We start from the raw sequence: 23460 nt of genomic DNA, 5'->3' as shown, positions 1-23460 counted from the left end.
TTGGGCGGGGTATTGAGTACAAGAGTTGGCAGGTCATGTTGCAGTTGTATAGGACTTTGGTTCGGCCACATTTGGAGTACTGTGTACAGTTCTGGTCGCCACATTACCAAAAGGATGTGGATGCTTTGGAGAGGGTGCAGAGGAGGTTCACCAGGGTGTTGCCTGGTATGGAGGGTGCTAGTTTTGAAGAGAGGTTGAATAGATCAGGATTATTTTCATTAGAAAGACGGAGATTGAGGGGGCACCTGATTGAGGTCTACAAAATCATGAGGGGTATAGACAGGGTGGATAGCAAAAAGCTTTTTCCCAGAGTGGGGAACTCAATTACTAGGAGTCATGAGTTCAAAGTGAGAGGAGGAAAGTTTAAGGGAGATATGCGTGGAAAGTTCTTTACACAGAGGTTGGTGGGCGCCTGGAACGCATTGCCAGCGGAGGTGGTAGAGGCAGACACGTTAGCGTCTTTTAAGATATATTTGGACAGGTACATGGATGGGCAGGGAGCAAATGGACACAGACCGTTAGAAAATAGATGACAGGTTAGACAGAGGATCTTGATCGGCGCAGGCTTGGCGGGCCGAAGGGCCTGTTCCTGTGTTGTAGATTTCTTTGTTTCTTTGAATACTCAATCTCACTCCTGACTTATGCCTTGAAAGTGGTGGACAGACTTTGGGGAGTCAGGAGCTGAGTTACTTTTTGGAGGATTCCGAGCCTCTGACCTGCACATATAGCCATAGTATTTATCTGGCATCCAATACATTGGTTTTTTTTATCACAGGTATTCGGGACATCAGGAGGTGATTCACTCCACATGATATCAAGAAACTGAAGGCACTGCACAAAGGATATGGGCTGTGACAATATTCTGGCAAAAGGACTGAAAACTCCAAAACTTGTGTCCTGAACCAAACTATTGCAGACAATGGGGAGGATTCATCCACACTTTTGACATGTTGACAGGCTTTGAGGAGCCAGGAGCTGAGTTACTGGCCACAGAATTTCTACCATACAAACTCCTACTGTAACCACAACAGTTATTTGGCTGATCCAACTCAGTTTCTTGACAATAGTAACTTCCTGGACAGTTACAATTGATGGATTCAAAAATGGTAATGTCATTGAGTATCAAGAGTTGAATTCTCTCTGTGCAGATGATCATTATCTAGCGCTGTGTGGCAGCTATGTTACTAGTTATTTATTAGCATAGACCTGAATGTTGTCCAGGTCTCACTGTGTGCGGGCATGCTTCTGTATCTAAGATATTATCAATAGGACTGAGCAATGTTACTAACAACAAAGCTCTACGTTTCTAACCTTATGATGGATGGCATGTTATTGATGAAGCTGAAGATGATTAGGCCAAGGTAGTATCTGTACACCTGATATGGTGCTTGTGAGGAGGTGGTTGTGTCTCAACTTGTGACGCAGGGTTTTAAATCCCACCTGCTCCTCACCTGTGTAATAATGTCTCTGAACAGGTTGATTTAAAAATATCTGCATGCATTGGAGGAATGGGTGATCCCGAATACCTGTGACAAAAAAAACCAATGTATTGGATGCCAGATAAATACTATGGCTATATGTGCAGGTCAGAGGCTCGGAATCCTCCAAAAAGTAACTCAGCTCCTGACTCCCCAAAGTCTGTCCACCACTTTCAAGGCATAAGTCAGGAGTGAGATTGAGTATTCAAAGAAACAAACCTGTGGTTTCTAAAACTCTCCACTGCTCTGGTTCATTTTTTGGATCATGTCTGGTTCAGTTGTGGACTAATAGAAAGATTTATTCTCAACATCATTCGCCAATTCCATTCCCACAGCATCATATAATTAATGATATTGTGGAAGGACATTTTATTGATTGGTCTTTTTACGACAAGAAATCCATATATTCATTGCATCTTCAGGCTGAGGCCTAGAAAAAAAAATCCTCTTATTAAACAAAATTTGCATCTTAAATTACACAAAATGATAGCTCTTTAGTACCTTGTTAGTTTCTGGAGGCAGCTGGTGTGAATTAGTTGCTCTTGCTGCCTGTCTCTGCTCTGTTATTATGCCTGTATCCAAATACACCAATAGGGGAAACATGTTGTCTGCCAATAGTTTTGAGCCCTTCTGCAACCAATGGGAACTAAAAGTGGCTGGACAGCATAGTGAATACTGTTACATTTAAGGTTGTTTTCTTTGGTTTTGGGGTTAAGTGCTTATTTTTTGAGCTCTGTGACGATTGTGTATTTATTTGGGTGATCAGGCCAAACCCAGAAGTGTCCACTTCAAGATAAAAAGAGATAGAGATGAAGCAGTAAATGGGGAAAATGACATACTAACTTAATATTATAAGTGAGAATTAGGCAGAGCAGAAAGATCAGAAGATAAGTGAAAACAGAAAGAAGGTAACCAAACAAAGAGATAGTAGGAACTGCCGATGCTGGAGAATCTGAGATAAAATGGTGTGAAGCTGGATGAACACAGCAGGCCAGACAGCATCAGAAGACCAGGAAAGCTGATGTTTTGGGTTGAGACCCTTCTGTTTCAACCCGAAACGTCAGCTTTCCTGCTCCTCTGATGCTGCTTGGCCTGCTGTGTTCATCCAACTTCACAGCGTTTTTAACCAAACAAAGAGATTGGCAGCTAACATACAGGTCTTCTACGGACATATAAATACTGAAAGCATGTAAAAGAAATAATGCAGCCAATTGGGGATTAAAACCTACAGCATAGATGAGGTACAAAATGGAGTCTTTGCACATTTATGCTAAAGAAGAAAATACTCCCGAGTCATGGTGAAGGAAGAGGTCATAAATCACATGATACCAGGTTATAGTCCAACAGATTTATTTGAAAACACAAGCTTTCGGAGTCTTACTCCTTCTACTCCGAAAACTTGTGTTTTTAAATATACCTGTTGGACTATAGCCCAGTGTCAAATGATTTCTGACCTTGTCCACCTAGTCCAACACCGGCACTTCCACATCTTAGTGCAGGAAGGGGTAGTTTAGACACTAGATAGGTTAAAATTTGATGAAGTGGAGTCAGTAGAAAGGCTGGTTGTACTTGAAATTGAATCATCACCATGACCAGCACGTGAGGATACTGAGGGAAGTAAGACACACGAGGCCACCTGCTCCTCATTAGCATCGAGGCTGTAACATAGTTTGTAGCATTCTTGCCTCTGCACTATTGACAGGGTTGCAACTTTTATATACTCGGGTTTTCTAATTAATTTTGTAGCTACTTTATTGTTTTGTTCTTGAAAGTGGGAAAAAAAATCAAATTCTCTCTCATATTTCCTTTCATTTTCACAACATAAGGAAATGGAAAACGCACAGCCATTTTTAATGTACCCAGTAATTCAAGGTTGAAGACTATTTAAAATGTTTCTTTTTCAATAGCTGGCTTTCTTAAATCTCTAAACATTCACTCACTTTCAGCTACTCCACCTTTACACTATATTCTAAATGCTGTTTGTTTAATGGCAGCTACAGACTACACACAAAGATAATTACAACAGAGGTACAGATTACATCACTATGGCAAGCAAACAGTGACACAGCATATTTCTGCAAATACTCATAATGTTTCTCTATTCCTTTTTAGCAGAGTCCTGGAGGTTAATTTTTAATTCCTGAAGATGCTATAACAATCCTGGAGAATTGGCAATCCTAAGCCTCCTTTAATACTTCCTCTTTGTCATCCCCTCCCCCAATTTGTTCATCTGTCCCAAAAATTTACCCTTTCTCAGCATTAGTTTTTCACTGAGTTTACTTCTGTCAAGCAGGCTGGGATGTTTTCCTTCAAAGGAGCTGAAAGTTACTGTTAAAATATGTTCTTTATAAGCGCAATTAAATGGTTCAGTAAAACAGCCAAAATGATGTGTTTCAGAGATAGTGGGAACTGCCAATGCTGGACAATTTGAGATAACAAGGTGTAGAGCTGGATAAACACAGCAGGCCAATGCAGCATCCGGGGAGCATTTCTGAAGAAGGGTCTAGGCCCGAAACATTCTGAAGAAGGGTCTAGACCCGAAACATCAGCTTTCCTGCTCCTCTGATGCTGCTTGGCCTGCTGTGTTCATCCAGCTCTACACCTTGTCATCTAAAGTAAAAAGTAAAATCAGATTTATTTTTTCTGGAAACTGGATATGCAAACAAAGTTATTTGGCACCTGCAGAGGAGACAATCAATCTTTTATTCATTCATTGGCTGAGGGCATTGCTGGCTGGGCCACTGTTTATTGAAAATCCCTAATTGCCCATAGGGAAGTTTAGTGTCTGTGGGTCTGAAATCACATGTAGGCCAGGCCAGATAACAGCAGAAGTTTCCTTCCCTTGAGGTTCCCCAGTGAGCCACATGGGATTTTCCCCCAACAAAGGGATCACTATTAATTCCAGGTTTTTAGTTGAATTCAAATTCTACATTCTGACACACCAGGATTTGAACCCAGTCCCCAAAACATAAAACAAAAAAAATTGTAGATGCTGAAAGTCTGAAACAACAACAAATTGCTGGAGAAACTCAGAAACGGTGCTGAAGAAGGGTAAGTGGATTTGAAATATTGTCTTGGCTGTCTCTTCACAGATGATGCCAGACCTGCTGTATTTTCTCATCAATTTCGGATTTTGTTCCTCAGAACATTATCTGGGCCTCTGGATTAATAGGCTAGCCATAATACCACTAAGCCATCACTTCCCCTCAGTTCTCGATTTGTATCTTTCTGCAATCCTGAACAATATTTTACCAGAGTGACTAGGTTAACAGGATCAGAAGTTGTCACCAACTGAGCAACCTCAGTTTAGTTTTGGTTTGAGTGTTTTTAAAGGTACATTTTAAGTATAACGTAAGATTTGCAATACAAAACAAAACTCCGTCGTTTTAAAATCCAATTTTTATTTTAGGAGAAAAAAAGCAGCGCTTAAAAACGCTTACTGTATTGAAGGTAGATTGGATAACCTGTTGGAAACAAGACAGTGGGGTGCCTGCTGGTACCTGCAGGAGCGGCGCTCCGCCTTCCGCGTCGCGCGCTGACGCGGCTCCTGCAGCGCGAGCCCAGCCTGTGCCATGCGCGAGAAGTAACCAGAGCGGAAAAAAAAGGATACATTATCGCCTGGGACGAGGTATCGATTTGGAGGAGGGTAATAGACTACATACAGACTGAGAAATGCCGAAGGATCATCAGCTGCAGCAAAAAGATGGGGGAGAGGAGGATTCTGCGCAGGGCAGACTCGGCATCAGGGATACCTCGCTGGCCAGGTACCTAGACGGGCAGCACTGGAAGCTGAAGAACGAGCTCCGTCAGCAAACAGCCCAGAGCCAGCTGTTCACCCAGCACAGGTAGCCGGCGCAAACATCGAGACTGGACAAGGACTAGACGGGCCGCGTCAACTGACAGAACCCCTTTTCCGGGTTACGTTGGCTTTAAAATCTTTTGAATGGAGTATCTCGGAGAACTGTTGCGTGACGTTAGAGACCATCTTCCCCTCCCCCTTGCCTTTCCTGCGGCTGTTTCAATCCCATATCCTGTTTTGCTCATTTTTATGGACGCATAAGATGTTGGGAAGTTTGCTGAAATCATTTTTTAAAATTCTAAAACATGTCATAGGGAATACTTCGATTAAAGATGAAGGCCCCTTGAATCTCTGAACTTGGAAACTGTAAATAACTCGACATTAATGTAGCATCATTCAGGATCCCAAAGAAATGTCTCATAGGAGACCCCTTTTCCAGGTTAGCTAACCGGATGCCTTCTGGAATGCTGTTCGTTGAAACGGTATTAATAAGATGGACAAACAGGATGTTGGATGAACACAGCAAGCCAGGCAGCATCTGGAGGAAAGGAGCAGTCAATATTTCGGGTATCATAGTTCTTCTGGAGATACTGTCAAACGTTGACTGCTCCTTTCTCCAGATGCTGCCTGACCTGTTGTGTTCTTTCAGCCTCCTGTTTGTCTACCTTGGATTCCAGCAACTGCAGTTTTTTTTTGCCTCTTAATAAGATGGACTTCTGAGTATGTTTTGATGCTAATTTCAGAATTCTTCCAGAACTATTGGGCAGTTTTGCCTGGCATTCTGTGCATATCTGTGCTGACTTTACAAGTCTGACTTCGATTTTTCAAGTAGAAAGCTTGTTGCATAGTCTCTGGAGGGTCTTGAAATTAGTATTGACAACTTGTCCGTCTTAACCACTGTCAGTATTGATGCCCTGAGTATTGATCAGTTACTTCATTCCAGACCACAGAAAGTTACCTTGTGGATTTGCAACTGGGATTAATACTCTGTGACAATAGATTTCTTAGCTGCAGAGAATCACAGCAAAAGCAGCAAACATTCATATCAAGGAAGCAGGAGTTACCTCGGCTGATCTGTATCAAATAAAACCATCTGTTACATTTGAAGGTTATTGAGATATTTCTGAGATATGAGCAGAACCTATGCAAATCCATGTCTTTTAAGAATACCAAACATGGAGTCGGTTACGTTAGTGTTGATCTTTGTGCTAGGATGGTGGTACAACAAAGGGGATTGCATAGTTGCTGCTGATACCCTAACTTGTATCAATCACCCTTGTCTTTACATATTGGATGCCAGTGGCAATATCTAAAGGTTAGACCCAAATCTTTTAGGAGTGAAAACAGGAAAAAAATTCTAAAAGCAAATCATCATGGAAATTTAGATGCCTCCCATCATCTGATAATGGATTTAAAATTAAAAAATCATTATCTGAAATTGATGGTATTTTATCCAAAATGTTAAGGAATGTGGGATAGTGACAGTAATGTGGAATTAGGTATCAGATTAGTCCTGAGCTAATTGACTAGCAAAATAAGCTCAAGGGACCTAATCCTCTTTCTATGCCTCAGATGTAAAATTCCCATTCTTGTGTTCAAGTTCCTGCATTGTCTCATCGTCCCTAACATTGGATTGGTAACCCCCACAACCCTCTGACATTAACTGTGTTCTTTGGTCTGGCCTCTTGAACATTCCCAACTTCCATTGCTGTTTGTTTGTGCCTCCAGCTGTCTAAACCCTATGTTATAGAATTCCTTCTCTAAACCCATCTGTCTCTTTACGATTTTTTTTTCCTTTTAGACACTTAGTAAAACCTACCACTTTGACACAGCTTTTGGCCAATTATCCTAATATGTGTCAACTTTATTTCATAATAGCCCCTGCAAGGCACCTCAATGTGTTTATTGCAATAAAGAAGTTTTAAAAAATACATGTAGGTAATGGAATTTAAAATCAAGCTAGTTAATAAAATGTGTCCAATATGCCTCCTGAGTGGAATGGTGGCTCAGTGATTAGCATTGCTGCCTCACAGCACCAGGTACCTGGGTTTGATTCCAGCCTTGGATGACTAACTGTATGGAGCTTTCATGTCCTCCCTGTGTCTATGTGGTTTTCCACTGTGTTGTCAGGTTTTCTGCCGCAGTCAAAAGACATGCAGGTTACGTGGATTGACCTTGCTAAATTGCCCCATGGTGTCTAGAGATCGCAGGATAAGTGGAAAATCCAGGGTATATGTGTGGTTCCAGGGATAAGGGGACTTGATCTGGGTGGGATGCTTTTTGGAGTGTCGGTATGGTCTGAATGGCCTCTTTCTGCACTGTAGGGATTCTATATATCCTGCAGGATTTCCATCCATGCTGTTGAACTAAAAATCTATTTTAATTCTAGACAGTTGATTTGAATATATTCCTGCATGCTGGGATTCCTTAAAGGAAAATGAGGGTGTAGTCGCAATGTCACTGGACTACTAATCTAGAGGGCCAGATTATGTTCTAGGGTCATAAATTCGAGTTTCACCATGGTGGAATTTAAATTCAGTAAACATGGAATTGAAAACTAGCCTCAATAAAGGTGATTGTTGTAAAAACTCATCTGGATCACTAATAGAGATAGTAGGCACAGCAGATGTTGGAGAATCTGAGATAACAAGGTGTAGAGCTGGATGAACACAGCAGGCCAAGCAGCATCTGAGGAGCAGGAAGGCTGATGTTTCAGGCCTCGACCCTTCAGAAAAAAAAAGAAGGGTCTAGGCCCAAAACGTCAGCCTTCCTGCTCCTCTGATGCTGCCTGGCCTGCTATGTTCATCCAGCTCTACGCCCTGTTATCTTGGATCACTAATACCCTTTTTTAAGGGAAGGAAATTTGCCATCCTCACTTGGCCTGACCTATGTGTGACTCCAGAGCCACAGCACAGAGGCTGACTCTTAATTGCATTCCATTAGAGAGTCATTACTTCTAGAGTTCAACAAAGAAACACCTTTGGTACCCTGCTATTTTGTCACCTGTATTCTGCCTTTTGGTGTCATTCTAAAACACACCACCTGCTTCCACATGTACATGGACAACATGCTGCTCTGTTCATTGTCATTTCACGTAGCCCCACCAGTGTTTCTGATTATGACACCCAGTAGTGGATGCACAGAAGCATCCTCCCAGTTCTTACTGGGAAGATTAAAGTCATTGTCCTCCTTCCCACCATCATTAGCAATAATACTTCCATCCCTGGGTTTACACAGCTTTGGCTCCTGTTACTGACATGGGTAAATTTTGACTACTATTTCATCTGAACTATCTTGTCAGGTCTGACTTTCATCCAACTATTTCCTGTCTTTGAAGTCTATCCATTTTTGCTTATGTGATAGAGTGGCAGTAGACCTCACCTAACCATCAGAAGTTGCATGGCTGCACTACTTAAGTGTACTGCACTTGATGGAGTGGCTGTGCTGCTCAGACAGAACAGTCATCCCCACTACAATCCTTGTTCTGTAACTACTGAATTCGTCCCTCTCCTTAGTTACTGTCCAAGGTTTAACCAGACGGTTCACAACTTTAGTGATTTATTTGACCGTAAGCTGTCATATTGTCTCCATTATCAAGCTTACCTACCTCAACTTTATAACATCTCCACCTCGGGCCCTGCTTTAGCTCATCCACTGTCATTGTGCCTTTATTCTGTTCAAATCTGACTATTCAACTGCTTTCCTGGCTAGATTCTCACTTTTTGTATCCTTTGTAATCTTCTATATCTGTATTCAGCTCATTCAAAGCTCTGCTGTCTAAGTCCTAACTCAGCCCTGTGTTCATTTGGCTCTTGGTCTGACAATTGAATTTAAAATTCCCTTGGGTTCAGCTGCATCTTTGGCTGTTTCTCTTTCTATTTCTGTCATCTGTCAATCCTTAAAGATATCAGTGTTATTCCAATGCACATTTATGCATTCTCTCTTTTTTTGCTTTAGTGGTCATGCCTGAAGTTGAATAGACCACCCTAATTGCTGTGACTTTCTACCTTTCTGTCTCCAGTAGATTGTTTTGTAAAAGCCTGCCTTCAGATCAATGCTTGGTCACCAGCCTAACATTGTCATGTGCCTTGGTGTCAGTATTTGACCCTCCTATATAGCACCTTGGCAACTTTTACGTCATTACTCATGTAAGATGAATATAAGTTGTGTATGGGAATATAAAAGGATAAACAGATGATGGCTTAACAATTATTTTATGCCTCTCATGTGCAAGTGTTCACTGATATTGAGCTCTAATTTTCTTATGCTTTCAACAATTATTTAAGACACATTAGAATTGTAGGTGTGAAGTACGCTAATTGTTCGAGAAATTGTGCATGGGGGCGATAATGTTCGGTGATTAAAAAACTTTGATTTTGGTAATCAATTTTTACTTAGGTATGATCTGAGTCTGCAAGAGATGCGGGATTTGTCTTCCGAGCGAGTCAAGTTTGTCATAAAGTTACCAATCGTTCAGCAACAGTTGGAAGAACAGGTATTTACTTGAAAAACATCAATCCTATTCATCTAGGCAAATAGAATGAACATTGAGTAGAATTAAATGTGAGGCTGGATGAACACAGCAGGCCAAGTAGCATCTCAGGAGCACAGTGCTCCTGAGATGCTGCTTGGCCTGCTGTGTTCATCCAGCCTCACATTTTATTATCTTGGAATTCTCCAGCATCTGCAGTTCCCATTATCATTGAGTAGAATTAAATGCTTTAAGGTGGGGTTTATCCACTGATTAGAACCCATGTTCAATCATTTTGCGAAGGAAGTAGTAAAAATCAGGTGCCTGCCTTGTGTGAGGCCTTGCATTAAATGAAGCCTGGTGCAGGATGGAAAGCCTGTTGACCAATCAGAAGCTGGCGGCTCTTCTGTACTGGGAGTGCCACCAGAAACGGTGGTCACTGCCAGTACTACACGGGGGCTTTTACAGGGATCCCAGATGAATTGCTGGAGAGAGCTAAATGGAATGGGATAGGGGTACCAAAGTGGAGGCTTTTAGCAAAAGAAATACAGGAAACAGGGTCAAATGTTAGTTCCCTTGATCAGTCACACAATGCCCAAATATAAAGTACCCCTCTCCAGTAGGATACGGTCTTAAACTGAGTAGAGATGGTTATGTAATTGTCCTCCATGGTCTGGTCCCGTAGTTTTGACAGACATTGCACAGACATTTGTGCAATACTGACGAAATGCTTCGTGTTTAAAGTGCTGGCCTTTTGGACAAGATGTTAAGCTGAAGTCCCATCCTGACCCGTTTGGTGATGCCAAAGATGCTTGGCAGTAGAGAAGAGCAGGAGTTCTGTCTTCCAGTGCCTTGACTGATATAAGTTCCTTAATTAGCATCAGTAAAAATAATTATTATTTACTGATAGTCAATTTCTATTTGTGAGACCAAGTTTACCTAAGATACCTAACATGCTTCCTGTAGTTCCAAAGTGATTAATGTTGAAAAATGTGCAAACTTCAATAGTGAGTACTTTGAGTAGGAGAACATGGTAATAGAAAGATCATGGCTTGCAAATCTACAGCTAATAACACAAACTTGTAGGCAGCAAAAAAGTTAATGGCATGTGGGATTCTGGGTTATAAGATAATAAAATGTGAGGCTGGATGAACACAGCAGGCCAAGCAGCATCTCCTCCTGAGATGCTGCTTGGCCTGCTGTGTTCATTCAGCCTCACATTTTATTATCTTGGAATCTCCAGCATCTGCAGTTCCCATTATCTCTGATACTATTCTGGGTTATAGTTAGGTTTTGATTGGAAACTGTACCTCATCGACAACATTCAAAGTGTGGTGCCAAAAAGGCAGAGGAAAAGATTTACAAGATGATTTAGATTAGCACTGCAATTGGAAAGAAATGTAACAAGTTGGCTTTATTTCTGAGCCATGGAGGTTACATCATAGCTCAAATTTTGGGACAAAAGCATATGAGATAAATAGGACTGAATTAAGGTGGAACAGTCTAAGGCTGGAAGAGCAAAAATGTAACAGTTTCTATGTCCTGGTGGAACCACAAGCGAAGCTAAAGGAATAGTGGGTGATATAACTGCAAAGTGTCGAATTCAAATGAATGGAAGTTAAGTTGATGCTCTTCAATGTTACCTTGACTCAGTGAACGTACTCACCTTTAAATGAAAAGGCCATTTTCTCCTTGCCAAATCCATGATCAAAACTGCACCATAGCTCAGTGTAAACATTTAGAAAAAGCAGAGGGTTCATCTGATGTCCCAGTCAACACTACCCTCAAACAGCACCATCAGATATGGATTGGATATTACTGTGCATAAACTGGCCAAAGTGACTTTATTGGCGTGATTTGAAGATCATTGGTTAGCTGTGCGGCACCTGCAACAGTTCTACATGAAATCTTAGGTTAGATTATAATGTACTAGGCAGAATGATCTGTAGTTGAAAACTTCTGCTTAGATGTTTTGTTTTTGAGAATCTTAGAATCCCCACAATATGGACACAGGCCATTTGGCCCACTGAGTCCACACGACCCTCCCTATTCCTGCATTTCCCACCCTAGACACTATGGGCAATTTAGTACAGCCAATCTACCTAACCTGAACATCTTTGGATTGTGGGAAGAGACCGGAGCGCCCGGAGGAAACCCGCACAGGCACGGGGAGAATGTGCAAAACTCCACACAGACAATCACCCGAGGCTGGAATTGAACCTGGGTCCCTGGCACTGTGAGGCACCAGTGCTAACCACTGAGTTACTGTGCCGGCCTTTTAAAATGTAGTTTATCATAACCTTGAACATTGTACCCTATTGTAAGTGCCTGGATCTTTCTGACACAAAGGTTAAGAGTGCGATTACCTTTTGAGCCTCCGTGATAACTAGATGCCAAGTGGGGCCCTCTCTGGTCCTGACTAACCCACCTACTTTGAAAACATGAATTTATTCTGTGGGATCTATGGTATTTGATTTTTTTTTTAAAAAATGAATTCATGTTTCTTCTTTTAGATAGAAAAGAAAAAGCACTGTGTCAATAAAAGTCTGGCAATTGGAGAGGTACTTTCCACAGCTGATCTCACGACTGGAGTAAAGGTAAAGATTAATCGGAAAACTTTGCAAACCAACTTGTTTAGAATTCTGTTTTGGTGACCTTCAGAAGTTGAGGAGAATAGCACTGTTGCTTTAAAGGAAAAGTAGATAAAAACATGATTGAGAAAGGAATCAATGTTTATGCTCTTGGGAATAGATGAAGAGAGGGGAGGAGGCTCATGTAAAATGTAAACACTGGCATTGATGTTTTGGAATAAATGACTAATTTCTGTAATATCTAGTCTATATTTAAAACAAATGAAATAAGAGTAATTGTGTATTACATATTTCCTAATATGTATTGAAAGTCCTAGCTTAGTGGAAGTTTCATAATTTGTTTAAAGAACAAATCTAAGTTGCATTGGCTTGAATAGGAAAAAAGATGTGTGTTTAATGATGGGAGTGATGAAAAAGAGCAGGTGGCAACTGGGGGAGGGAAGTGGGCAGAAAAGATTACTGTGGAGCAGCTGCAAGGGTTGAGGAATGGGCAAAGCTTGTAGGGATAAATATCTGGTCAAGGCATTTTTTTTTCTTTACAGTCCTGAGGTTAATTTTTGACCAATGGCTTTCTACTTTGGAGATAGAGTTTTGAGGACCTCATCAAGAAGAAAGGATATCACAGTCCAAAAGAGTGTGCTTTAGAGAAATTTTATGAATAGTAACAGCTTTTGGGAACTTCAGTTGTATGGAGAGCCTGGGGCTTTTCACCTTAGCGTAGAAACAGTTAAGAGGGATTTAATCAAATTATTCAAAATTCTAAAGAATTTGGAGAGAGTCAATAGGATAACTTGTTTCCATTGACAACTATGATCTGGGATATACTGTCTGAAAGGAAGGCTCCAGTAGATTCAAGAATATCGTTCGGAAGAGAGCGGGATGAATTCTTACTGGAGAAAAATGATACCTGGCTTTTGGGGAAAGAGTAGGGGAGAGGGATTAATTGTATATTTCTTACAAACAGCTGGCACAAATATGCTCCTTTGGCGCAGTATCATAGGATATGTAGGACATCTAGCACAGAATGAGGCCACTTCCCCAAGACAGTCTGTGCTAGCAGTTATACTTCACTTGAGCCTCAACATCCCATCATTCTTCAGATAAGTCTGTCATCATAATCCTCTGTACCCTTCTCCCTTTTGTACTTATTTAGCTTCTCCTTAAGTACAGCTGTTTGCTTCAACTACTACTTGTTTAAACGAGTTTCACGTTCTTTCCACTCTTTTGCAGCAGAATCATAGAATCCCTACAGTGTGGAAACAGGCCCTTCTGCCCAACAAGTCCACACCGAACCTCAGACCATCCCACACAGACTCATCCCCCTATAACCCACCTAATCTAGGGCAATTTAGCATGGCCAATTCAACTAACCTGCACATCTTCGGAAACCGGAGCACCCAGAGGAAATCCATGCAGACACAGGGAGAATGTGCAAACTCCACACAGAGTCGCCTGAGGCTGGAATCAAACCAGGGTCCCTGGCGCTGTGAGGCAGCAGAGCTAACCACTGAGCCACCATGCTACTCAGAAGTTAGTTTTGAATTTCCTATTGGATGTTTTGGTGGCCATCTTACATTGGCCTCCAGTTAGATTATTCTCCAGAAGAGGAAACATTCTGTATAAATCTAATCAATCAAAATCCTTCATTATTTTGAATAACTTGATTAGGTAGGCCCTCAGTCTTTTCATTAAGAGAACAAGAGACCCAGTCTGTGAACCATTTTCTGATAATGTTTGCCCTAAATATCATCTGCATGCTTGGGTACTTGTGTATCCTTTTAATAAGATGGTGACCAGGTCCATGTAGAGTACTTCAAAGGCAAGGTTTCCTCTTCCTGGTGTTGGTGAAATGGATGGTGACAAGAGAAATTAATTGGATAAGTTTAACTCTGACAAGATATTTATTCCCCTCTTGTCAATTTGATGAAGTTCAGTGCTAGAAAGTCCATTGAGGATCTTCACAGCCTGTCATCAAATAAGGATGGGTAACTAAAAAGCTTAAATAAAATTGTGATTCCATCTCATAAAGGACATTTCATGCCATTTAAATGGGTGATCCCTTACTTGAGATTAAGACCCCTGGCCCTAGACTCCCCTGCAAAGTGAAGCAACCTGTCTGCATCGAAGTTGTATGATACAGCCACTGATACAGATGTGTTTCCTGTGGAAAGTCTCGGTGTCCAACAGCCCCAATGTGCTGCAGCATATCACCTAACCTGCTATCTCTATTGTATTTTATTTCAGCTATTAATTAAATTACTTTAGTATCCCTGCTGTTTACACTTGAAAACTGCCCCTTCTTAAGTCCATATTTACTCATATCAATTTAGAGACCTAAACACAAACTGAAGATCTTATTTTTACATTGAAGACTAGAAATACCAATCAATCCTATTTGCTAATCAACTGATTTGTTTAGGCAAAGATAACTAAGTATCTCTTCTTCCTCCGTGAAACTCTTTGAGATGCTCACCTCCATCATTTCATTATAAGTCACTCTCACAAAAGTGCACTAAGTTGCCTATTAAGATATGAACCCAACACAAAGAGCCTACCTGAGTTGGTTAATGAGAATCCAGCTAGTTCTTAATAAGGCTGCTGTTTTACTGCACCGTTTGAAAACAAACCTACTCAAATCTTGCAACTTCAGAATTTTAAATTTTAGATTTCAACTAAAATGCCAACTATAAATTACAATCTAAGTAGACTAAACTTGGTTTGTACAAATTAAAGACTTGGATACTTTCTTATTCAGTAAATCTATGCACTCAGCCAGTATTCACTTATTCCATTTATCCAGATAGCTTTTCATTTCTTTTTCAGACCTCAGTATATCACACCAGTAACTTGAGGCATTGAAGGAAAAAACAGAAATTGAGCTTGTTAACTCCCGGATAGTCTTTATCTTGCTTGTTGACCCAAGAGTAGCATGGATGAAATTTATGAGAATTTATTAAACCTAAGTTGAGAAGGTAGACTTGAGAAAATGATCAATTGCACTAAATGAACATGAATGCCATTCCAAATTCCCATTTTTGTCGCTCTATCATCCCCTTAGCTCCTCACTCAACATTGATTGCAGCTTTGGGAATTTGTGGTTCTGGAACTACTTGGGCCAGTGTGAACCAATTGCCTATTTGGCTTGTATTGCAAACTTAATCAGGAAACCATCAATGCTGAAAATGCATCTAATTGTGTTAACCTTGCTTCTCTTCCTGTTCCTGCCCTGCAGATGGGTGTGGTCTGTTGGTTGTTTGGTGGGGCAATAATCAACCTTGGAAGCCAAGACCACATTGAAAAGTGGTTTCAACCCCTAAAGGTAAGTGATGCTATATACTTAAACAAAGCTACACTTCTCTATGTTTCATACAACCAATTTGCTGACCAATTCAGTTTTTCAAAATTCAATATTGTGAAACCTTGTATGCAACAGATATTTATGAAACAACTAGCTCCTTGATTTCTACCCATTTATTCATTAGAGAGTCATAGAGTTGTACAGCACAGAAACAGACCCTTTGTCCACTTGTCCATGCTGATAAGATATCCTAAATTTTTCTAGCCCCATTTTCCAGCATTTGGCCCATATCCTTCGAAACTCTTCCTACTCATGTACCCATCCAAATGCCTTTTAGATTATGTTATAGTACCAGCCTCCACGACTTTCTCTGGCAGCTTGTTCCATACACACACCACCCTCTGCATGAAAACATTGCCCCTTAAATCCTTTCAAAATCTTTCTCCTCTCACCTTAATCCTATGCGCTCTAGTTTTAGACTCATCCATCCTAAAAAGGTTTTTCCAATTGTTGATCTAGAGGCTAATTTGGGGAGTCAGTGGCATAGTGGGCATTTCACTGGACTAGCTTTCCAGAATGTTCTGGGGCCATAAGTTTGAACCCACCATGATAGATGGGTGAACTTGAATAAAAAGCTGGCCTAATGGTGACATGTAACTACTGTTGATTGACATAAAATTCCATCTGGTTTGCTAATGTCCTTTAGTGGGGGAAATCTGCCATTCTTATCTGATCTGGTCTATATTTGACTCCAAATCCAAAGCAATGTGGTGGATGCCTAAATGACGTCTGTGTAATTATGGATCTGTGATAAATGCTGGCATAGCCAGTGACTTCCATATCACCTGAACAAATAAAAATTAATTCCATTGTTTAATTAAGCAAAGGCCCACTTATTTCAAAATAAGTTGATTTATTTTACTATCCTGTTGCATTGCTCTTAGATTTGCCATATTTCCTTTTATCCTACTGAATCCATTTGTACTGCGATAGCTTTCCAAGATATTAATATACATTTTGATCATCTTTCATTTTATCCAGAAATGAGTCATATGATCCTTGAATGTACTTTTTAGGTGTGAAAGATATTGATGGGAAATACAGTTCTGAACACACACATACATTTTCCTAATCCTGGAACATTGTTGGATAATTGAAATCTCCTACTTTCGCAACTCGTGCTTCTAGGTACCTCTCTGGTTTGTCCGTGAGCTTCATTCATAATTTTATGTTGGACACCTGGTGATATTCATGTCCACCAGTGTAGTGGTCCTTTTGATGTTGCCCTGCTTAATTCAAAGAGAATCTATTTGAAATATTTCTTGATTCAATCTTGTGCTATAATATTGGCTCTGGTTTAACATTACTATCTATTTCTTTTAAAATATGAATCTTATTTTTTTGGAATGACTAAACAGATTATCTGGTCACATTTGCTTTGATTTGTTATTGTCAAATGTACCAAGATACAGTGAAAAATATTGTTTTGTGTGCTATCCAGACAAATCATAACCTACACAAGTACATCAGGGTAATAGAACAGAATGCAGAAAATCATGTTACGGCTACAAAAAAAAGTGCCGAGAAAGATCGTAATATATGAGAGGTCCATTCATAAGTCTGATAACAGTGGGGAAGAAGCTGTTCTTGTCTGTATTGGTGTGAAGCTGGATGAACACAGCAGGCCAAGCAGCATCTCAGGAGCACAAAAGCTTCTGTGCTCCTAAGATGCTGCTTGGCCTGCTGTGTTCATCCAGCTTCACACTTTGTTATCTTGGATTCTCCAGCATCTGCAGTTCCCATTTTCCCTTGACTGTATTGGTACGTGTTTTCAAACTACCACAGTTCCTACATTAGCTCATCAATTACACTTCAAAACAAGAGCATTATTAACTATGGAGTGCTTTGGGGAGGAATAGTAGTGTCAAAGGCATTATTCAAGTGCAAGTTTTCCTGTCCTGATGGGTTACCCTACATATCACTATTAAATGGGTCTGACTCTTCTGGAGCCTATGTTAATGAATACAGGATCTCCTCTGGGCTGTGTACTTTCACCTTTGCTTTTCTTCCTCTATATGAATGGTTATTGATTAGGGCATGGTGACATTGCAATCCTGAAGTATGTCAATGGTACAGTATTTGTGGACCTTAAACAGAATAGTGAAATAAACTGTAAGAATTTTTTGGAGAAGTTTATGAAATAGTGCAATAATAACTATCTTAAACTGAATGAAAACAGGACAAACACTTATAAACATTTGGAAAAAGCCAATAAAGAATATTGCTTCCAAGAAGATGAAGATTCATGATCTGGACATTGAAATAATTATTAACCACAAGTATCTCGGTGTCAAAGTATATGTTTCATTGGTACATCAGTGTGGTAACCAACAGATAAGAACAATGATACTACCTCTGAAAAGTAAACTCCTTTTGAGTAGATCCAAAAAGCATAAATTTCTTTTCTGTGGTTATAGTTGTCATTTTTGATCTTATGGCACATTTCTCTTGCTACTGTGGACTAAGGGGGAAAGTAGTAGACTTTCTTTTTAAGGGTACAGGAATTATTGAATCAGCCTGAAAGGTTATTTGATAAGCCAATATTTCTTGATGAAATCTGCTGACAAACGCTTTTGACAAAAGTAGTGTCATGAATAATGGGAATCACTGCTTGACTTATGGTTACTGTTTTATGTAATCGGGGAAGTGGCTATAATCCCTAAAATGCAGGTCTAAATTGGTTCCTGAACTTATCTGTACCCTTCTCTAGAAGAGCATTGAACAGCAGTTTGATGAATGATTGAGAATTTACATTAATCATGGGACTCATGAGTTAGTTTATTGCATTGGAATAATTTTTAATATGGTAATTTTCTTTCTTTTAATTCAATTATTAATTTTTATGTAATTGCTGAATTAATGAACAATAACGTTCTGTAGGAACAAGAGGGTGAAATTGAAATTGATTTATATCTAGGAGGGTTTAATTGCCTGTCCTCACCCAACTGAAGCCCTGTTTCAGCTGTTACTTTTACATATATTATGATTTTCTTTACAGTTTGACAAAGCAAGTCCATTACTTCTTGTTTCTCTTAACATCTGGAAGTGTTATCACACAGAGCGGAATAACTTGCCCACCACCAAATCACAGTGTATTTCTTTCATTTTTAACTATCAACTGCCACCAGTAAAGCCAGTGCAGCCAATTGGATATTTATAGACAAAGCCTGTTACAGGCAATGCAAACCAACAGAAGTGAGGGAGGGGTAAGGAGAACGTGAAGGGGCTAAATCAAAATGGAGTTGGGGAGGGGTTAATAAAGCAATGAATCCCCAACAGTGCCCACGTCTTTCAAAAAAACACAGAGCTTTGGCGAATTCTGTGTACTCCCTCTCCAAGGACACCTGGGCAGGAATAAAACCACAGAAGATGGGCATTTCTTGTTTGTTTGTTTGTTTACACATGTTTGTTTACATTTCCTTGGTTCAGCAATTTTTGTGTTCTTTGCTTTTCCACATCTTGATCTTGTTTTAGGTGCCCTGAACCACTTAACCTCTTGCATCCTTATCACTGGCACACCTAAAGCTTCCTTCCTTTCCAAGTTTTCAGTTCTTTTATTCAACTCAGAAAGTTAGAATTGAAACAAGGTACTATATAACTGACTGACTGTGCAGCAGCTACTGACTTCTTGTAGTTTGTTTTTGTTTTGAGGATCAGCTTATTTTACAGCTCTGTTCATAAAATTACACAAGACACAAAAACTTTTTCAGTTCACATTTGCAAAGGACTGCCTAGAGCAATGTAGTATTGAAAGTGTATCCTGGATGATTAGTGTTTGTAGGCCTGGCTTGGTGAGAATAACTTTTCCTCTGTGTTGCTGAGTTAAAGCATGCACACCAGGTGACTGAGAACATGGTAGCCATTTGAATGAAAGAACATGAGCAGATGAACAAAATGTAGCATTTGGAGGTGAAAAGGGACTTAAACATGCAAAAGAGAATTTTATGCTTGTCTACTTGTTAGCAATACAGTCAAGGTATCAAAGCCACAGTACATGATGAATACTTACTTTCTCACTGAGCAGAGATGGAAGTCATTTTGCCTTAGCAATGTATTGCAAACTGCATTTTGAAGCTAAACAGGAAAGGAGCAAAAGAAGTCAACTCTTGTGTATTCATGCCGTGCCTTTTGTTTCTCCCCAATCAAATTGTAGGACTTAAAATTTACTGGAATGTTTGCAATGACAGAACGTGGACATGGTAGTAATGTGAGAGGCATCCAGACCCGAGCAACATATGACCCAACAACAAAGGTAATCAATGGAATGATGCTAGGATCTTTCAACTAAGAAATTAAAATATAATGGTTTTTAAGAACCTCATTCTAGAAGGTAAATAGAAACAATGTGTACGTTATATCAATGATTATTTGTTATTTAAATGCCCACGTTTGTGAGTGGTACATTTAAATCTTGAACAATTTCCACTTCATTGCTGCATGAACTGTGGTGAAAGAAAAGAAAAGTCATGTTTTGGCTAATCATACATCAGTGCAACGCTGGCTTAATCTGTTATGAGTGCAAAAGTTATGAATTTGATACTTGAGTAATTTGTCTCCAAAACCATCTTTGCCCATGCTTTTTATAATCCATGAGCTATGAGTGGTAATCCTCAGCTCCACTTTCCCACATATTCCCATAACCCTTGGTTTCCTTTACTGATCTGTCCATTTTAGCCTGGAATGTACTTACTATACAGCCTAGACAGCCCTTTGCAATAAAGAGTTCCACATATTCATTATCCTCTAAGAGAAAAGGTTCTTCCTGATCTCTCTTAAATTGGCAACCCCTTACTCTGAAATTTATTTCCTGCAGTCCTAGACTCTTAGACAAGGGAAAACAACTGTCCATGTCTGTCTTGTCAAACCTTCTAAGAACCTTGTACATTTCGATGAGGTCTTCTCTTATTCTTCGAAACTCCAATGTGTGTAAGCCCAATCTACTCAATGACTCATAAGCAAATCTTTCTCTATCTGGAATCACCTGAGTGAATGCTTCCAGTGCCTCCAAAGATGTATCTTTCCCTTGATAAAGAGACAGTATTCTAGCAGTGCTCTGATTAGTGCCTTGTATAATCTTAGCAAGATCTCCCAATGTTTACCTCAAAGAAAATGGAGTATAATGGTCACCAATCCATTTGCCTTCTCTATTTCCTGCTGGACTTGGATGAAGGAGTGGAAGGGTGGATTAGTAAGTTGGCAGATGATATGAAGGTGGGTCACGTTGTGGACAGTACGAAGGGTTCTAGGTTACAAAAGGACATTGATAGGGTGCAGAGGTGGGCTGAGAAGTGGCAGTTGGAGTTTAATCCTTAATCCTGAAAAGTATGAGGTGATTCATTTTGGAAGGACAAACTTGAAAGCAGAGTACAAACGGAAAGATTCTTGGCAGTGTGGAGGATCTTGGGGTTCGTGTCCACAGTTCCCTGAAAGCTGCCACCCGGGTGGATAGAGTTGTTAAGAAGGCGTACGGTGTGTTAGCTTTCATTAATGGAGGGATTGAGTTGTATAGCTCCAGCTATACAAAACCCTGGTTCAGCCACATCATGAGTATTGTAGAGAGAGAGATAATGGGAACTGCAGATGCTGGAGATTCCAAGATAATAAAATGTGAGGCTGGATGAACACAGCAGGCCAAGCAGCATCTCAGGAGCACAAAAGCTGACGTTTCGGGCCTAGACCCTTCATCAGAGAGGGGGATGGGGGGAGGGAACTGGAATAAATAGGGAGAGAGGGGGAGGCGGACCGAAGATGGAGAGTAAAGAAGATAGGTGGAGAGGGTGTAGGTGGGGAGGTAGGGAGGGGATAGGTCAGTCCAGGGAAGACGGACAGGTCAAGGAGGTGGGATGAGGTTAGTAGGTAGCTGGGGGTGTGGCTTGGGGTGGGAGGAAGGGATGGGTGAGAGGAAGAACCGGTTAGGGAGGCAGAGACAGGTTGGACTGGTTTTGGGATGCAGTGGGTGGGGGGGGAAGAGCTGGGCTGGTTGTGTGGTGCAGTGGGGGGAGGGGATGAACTGGGCTGGTTGAGGGATGCAGTGGGGGAAGGGGAGATTTTGAAACTGGTGAAGTCCACATTGATACCATATGGCTGCAGGGTTCCCAGGCGGAATATGAGTTGCTGTTCCTGCAACCTTCGGGTGGCATCATTGTGGCAGTGCAGGAGGCCCATGATGGACATGTCATCAAGAGAATGGGAGGGGGAGTGGAAATGGTTTGCGACTGGGAGGTGCAGTTGTTTGTTGCGAACTGAGCGGAGGTGTTCTGCAAAGCGGTCCCCAAGCCTCCGCTTGGTTTCCCCAATGTAGAGGAAGCCGCACCGGGTACAGTGGATGCAGTATACCACATTGGCAGATGTGCAGGTGAGTATTGTGTCTGTTTCTGGTCGCCTCATTACAGGAAAGATGTGGAAGTGTTGGAAAAGATGCAGAAGGGATTTACCAGGATGTTGCTTGGAATGGAGGGAAGATCTTATGAGGAAAGGTTGAGAGAGCTAGGGCTTTTCTCTTTAGAATGATGAAGGATGAGAGGTGACTTGATAGAGGTATACAAAATGATCAGAGGTATAGGTAGAGTGGACAGCCAGAGACTTTTTCCCAGGGTGGAGGTAGCTATTACGAGGGGACATAGTTTTAAAGTGAGTGGAGGTGGATATAGGGGAGATGTGAGAGGTAGGTACTTTACTCAGAGATTGGTAGGGATATGAAATGCATTGCTGGAGAGGGTAGTGGAGTCGGCTTCATTAGAGGCATTTAAGCGGCTATTAGATAGGCATATAGATGATAGTATAATGTTGGGGTGGAGGATAGATAGACCTTAGATTTAGAGTAAAGGTTCGGCACAACATCTCTATGTTCTATTGTCTATCGATCTGTAAACTAGCGGTTTGTGACATTTGCACGAGGCTGCTCAGATCCTGCGATGCTGCTGTTTTCTCACAAATGCTCCATCTAAATAATATTCACCTCATCAGTTCTTCCAAGCAAAATGCAATATCTCACATCTTTTCACATTGTATTCCATCTGCCAATATTTGTCCATCACTTAACCTGTTATTATTTCTCTGGACACTCCGTGTTATCCTCACCACTTCTTTTTCCACCTATTTTCGTGTCATTCGCAAACTTGGCGATTGTGTATTTACTTCTGTCATCCACATCATTAACATACATTTTGAATAATTTGTGGCCCAGCACTGATCCTTGTGGCACTCCATTTGATCCAGGTTGCCATTCTGAAAATGTCCCTATATTCCCACTGTCTCTGTTCTAATAATTAGCCAATCCTCTGTCTATGCTGATATTACCATCACCAAATCTACGAGCTCTTATCTCATTCAGTAGACTAATTTAAGGTACCTTTATGCCTCGTGGAAATTAGAATTTATCTACTGGTTCCTATTTGTCTATCTTGTTTGTAACTCTTGCTTTTAATGCTCAGACCTTTGAGTACAGGAGTTGGGACATCATGTTGAACTTGTACAGGACATTGGTGAAACCTCTTCTGGAGTACTGCGTGCAGTTCTCGTCACCCTGCTACAGGAAGTATATTATCATACTGGAGAGCGTTCTGAAAAGATTTACCAGGATGTTGCTAGAAATGAAGCATTTGATTTATAAAAATAGGCAGGATAGGCTGGGACTTTTTTCACTAGACCATAGGAGTTGAGGGGGGACCTCCAGAGGTTTATAAAATCATGAGGGCCATAGATAAGGTGATTAGCTAGGGTCTTTTTCCCAAGGTGGAGGAATTCAAAATGGGGGGGGGGGG

General features: G+C 40.7%; 1 protein-coding gene across 5 annotated transcripts in view; it reads left to right on the top strand.

Annotated features, from left to right (window-relative positions):
* The first annotated feature begins 5004 nt into the window (after positions 1-5004).
* Positions 5005-23460, top strand: part of acoxl (acyl-CoA oxidase-like) — a 322997-nt gene continuing 304541 nt past the window's right edge. For all 5 annotated transcript variants that reach the window (XR_007247594.1, XM_048531552.1, XM_059645207.1 and 2 more), the window contains exons 1-5: positions 5005-5323; positions 9676-9772; positions 12262-12345; positions 15572-15658; positions 19851-19949. Coding sequence is in view for 4 of the 5 variants with exons in the window: in XM_048531552.1 (XP_048387509.1) it covers positions 5151-5323; positions 9676-9772; positions 12262-12345; positions 15572-15658; positions 19851-19949 (540 nt within the window). In the remaining variant the exon portion in view is untranslated. The remainder of the gene's footprint in view (positions 5324-9675; positions 9773-12261; positions 12346-15571; positions 15659-19850; positions 19950-23460) is intronic.

The sequence above is a fragment of the Stegostoma tigrinum genome, chromosome 4, assembly GCF_030684315.1.
Source record: "Stegostoma tigrinum isolate sSteTig4 chromosome 4, sSteTig4.hap1, whole genome shotgun sequence".
Classification (NCBI taxonomy): domain Eukaryota; kingdom Metazoa; phylum Chordata; class Chondrichthyes; order Orectolobiformes; family Stegostomatidae; genus Stegostoma; species Stegostoma tigrinum.
The sequence above is the reverse complement of the archived record's forward strand: the minus strand, read 5'-3'. Positions and strand labels throughout refer to the sequence as shown.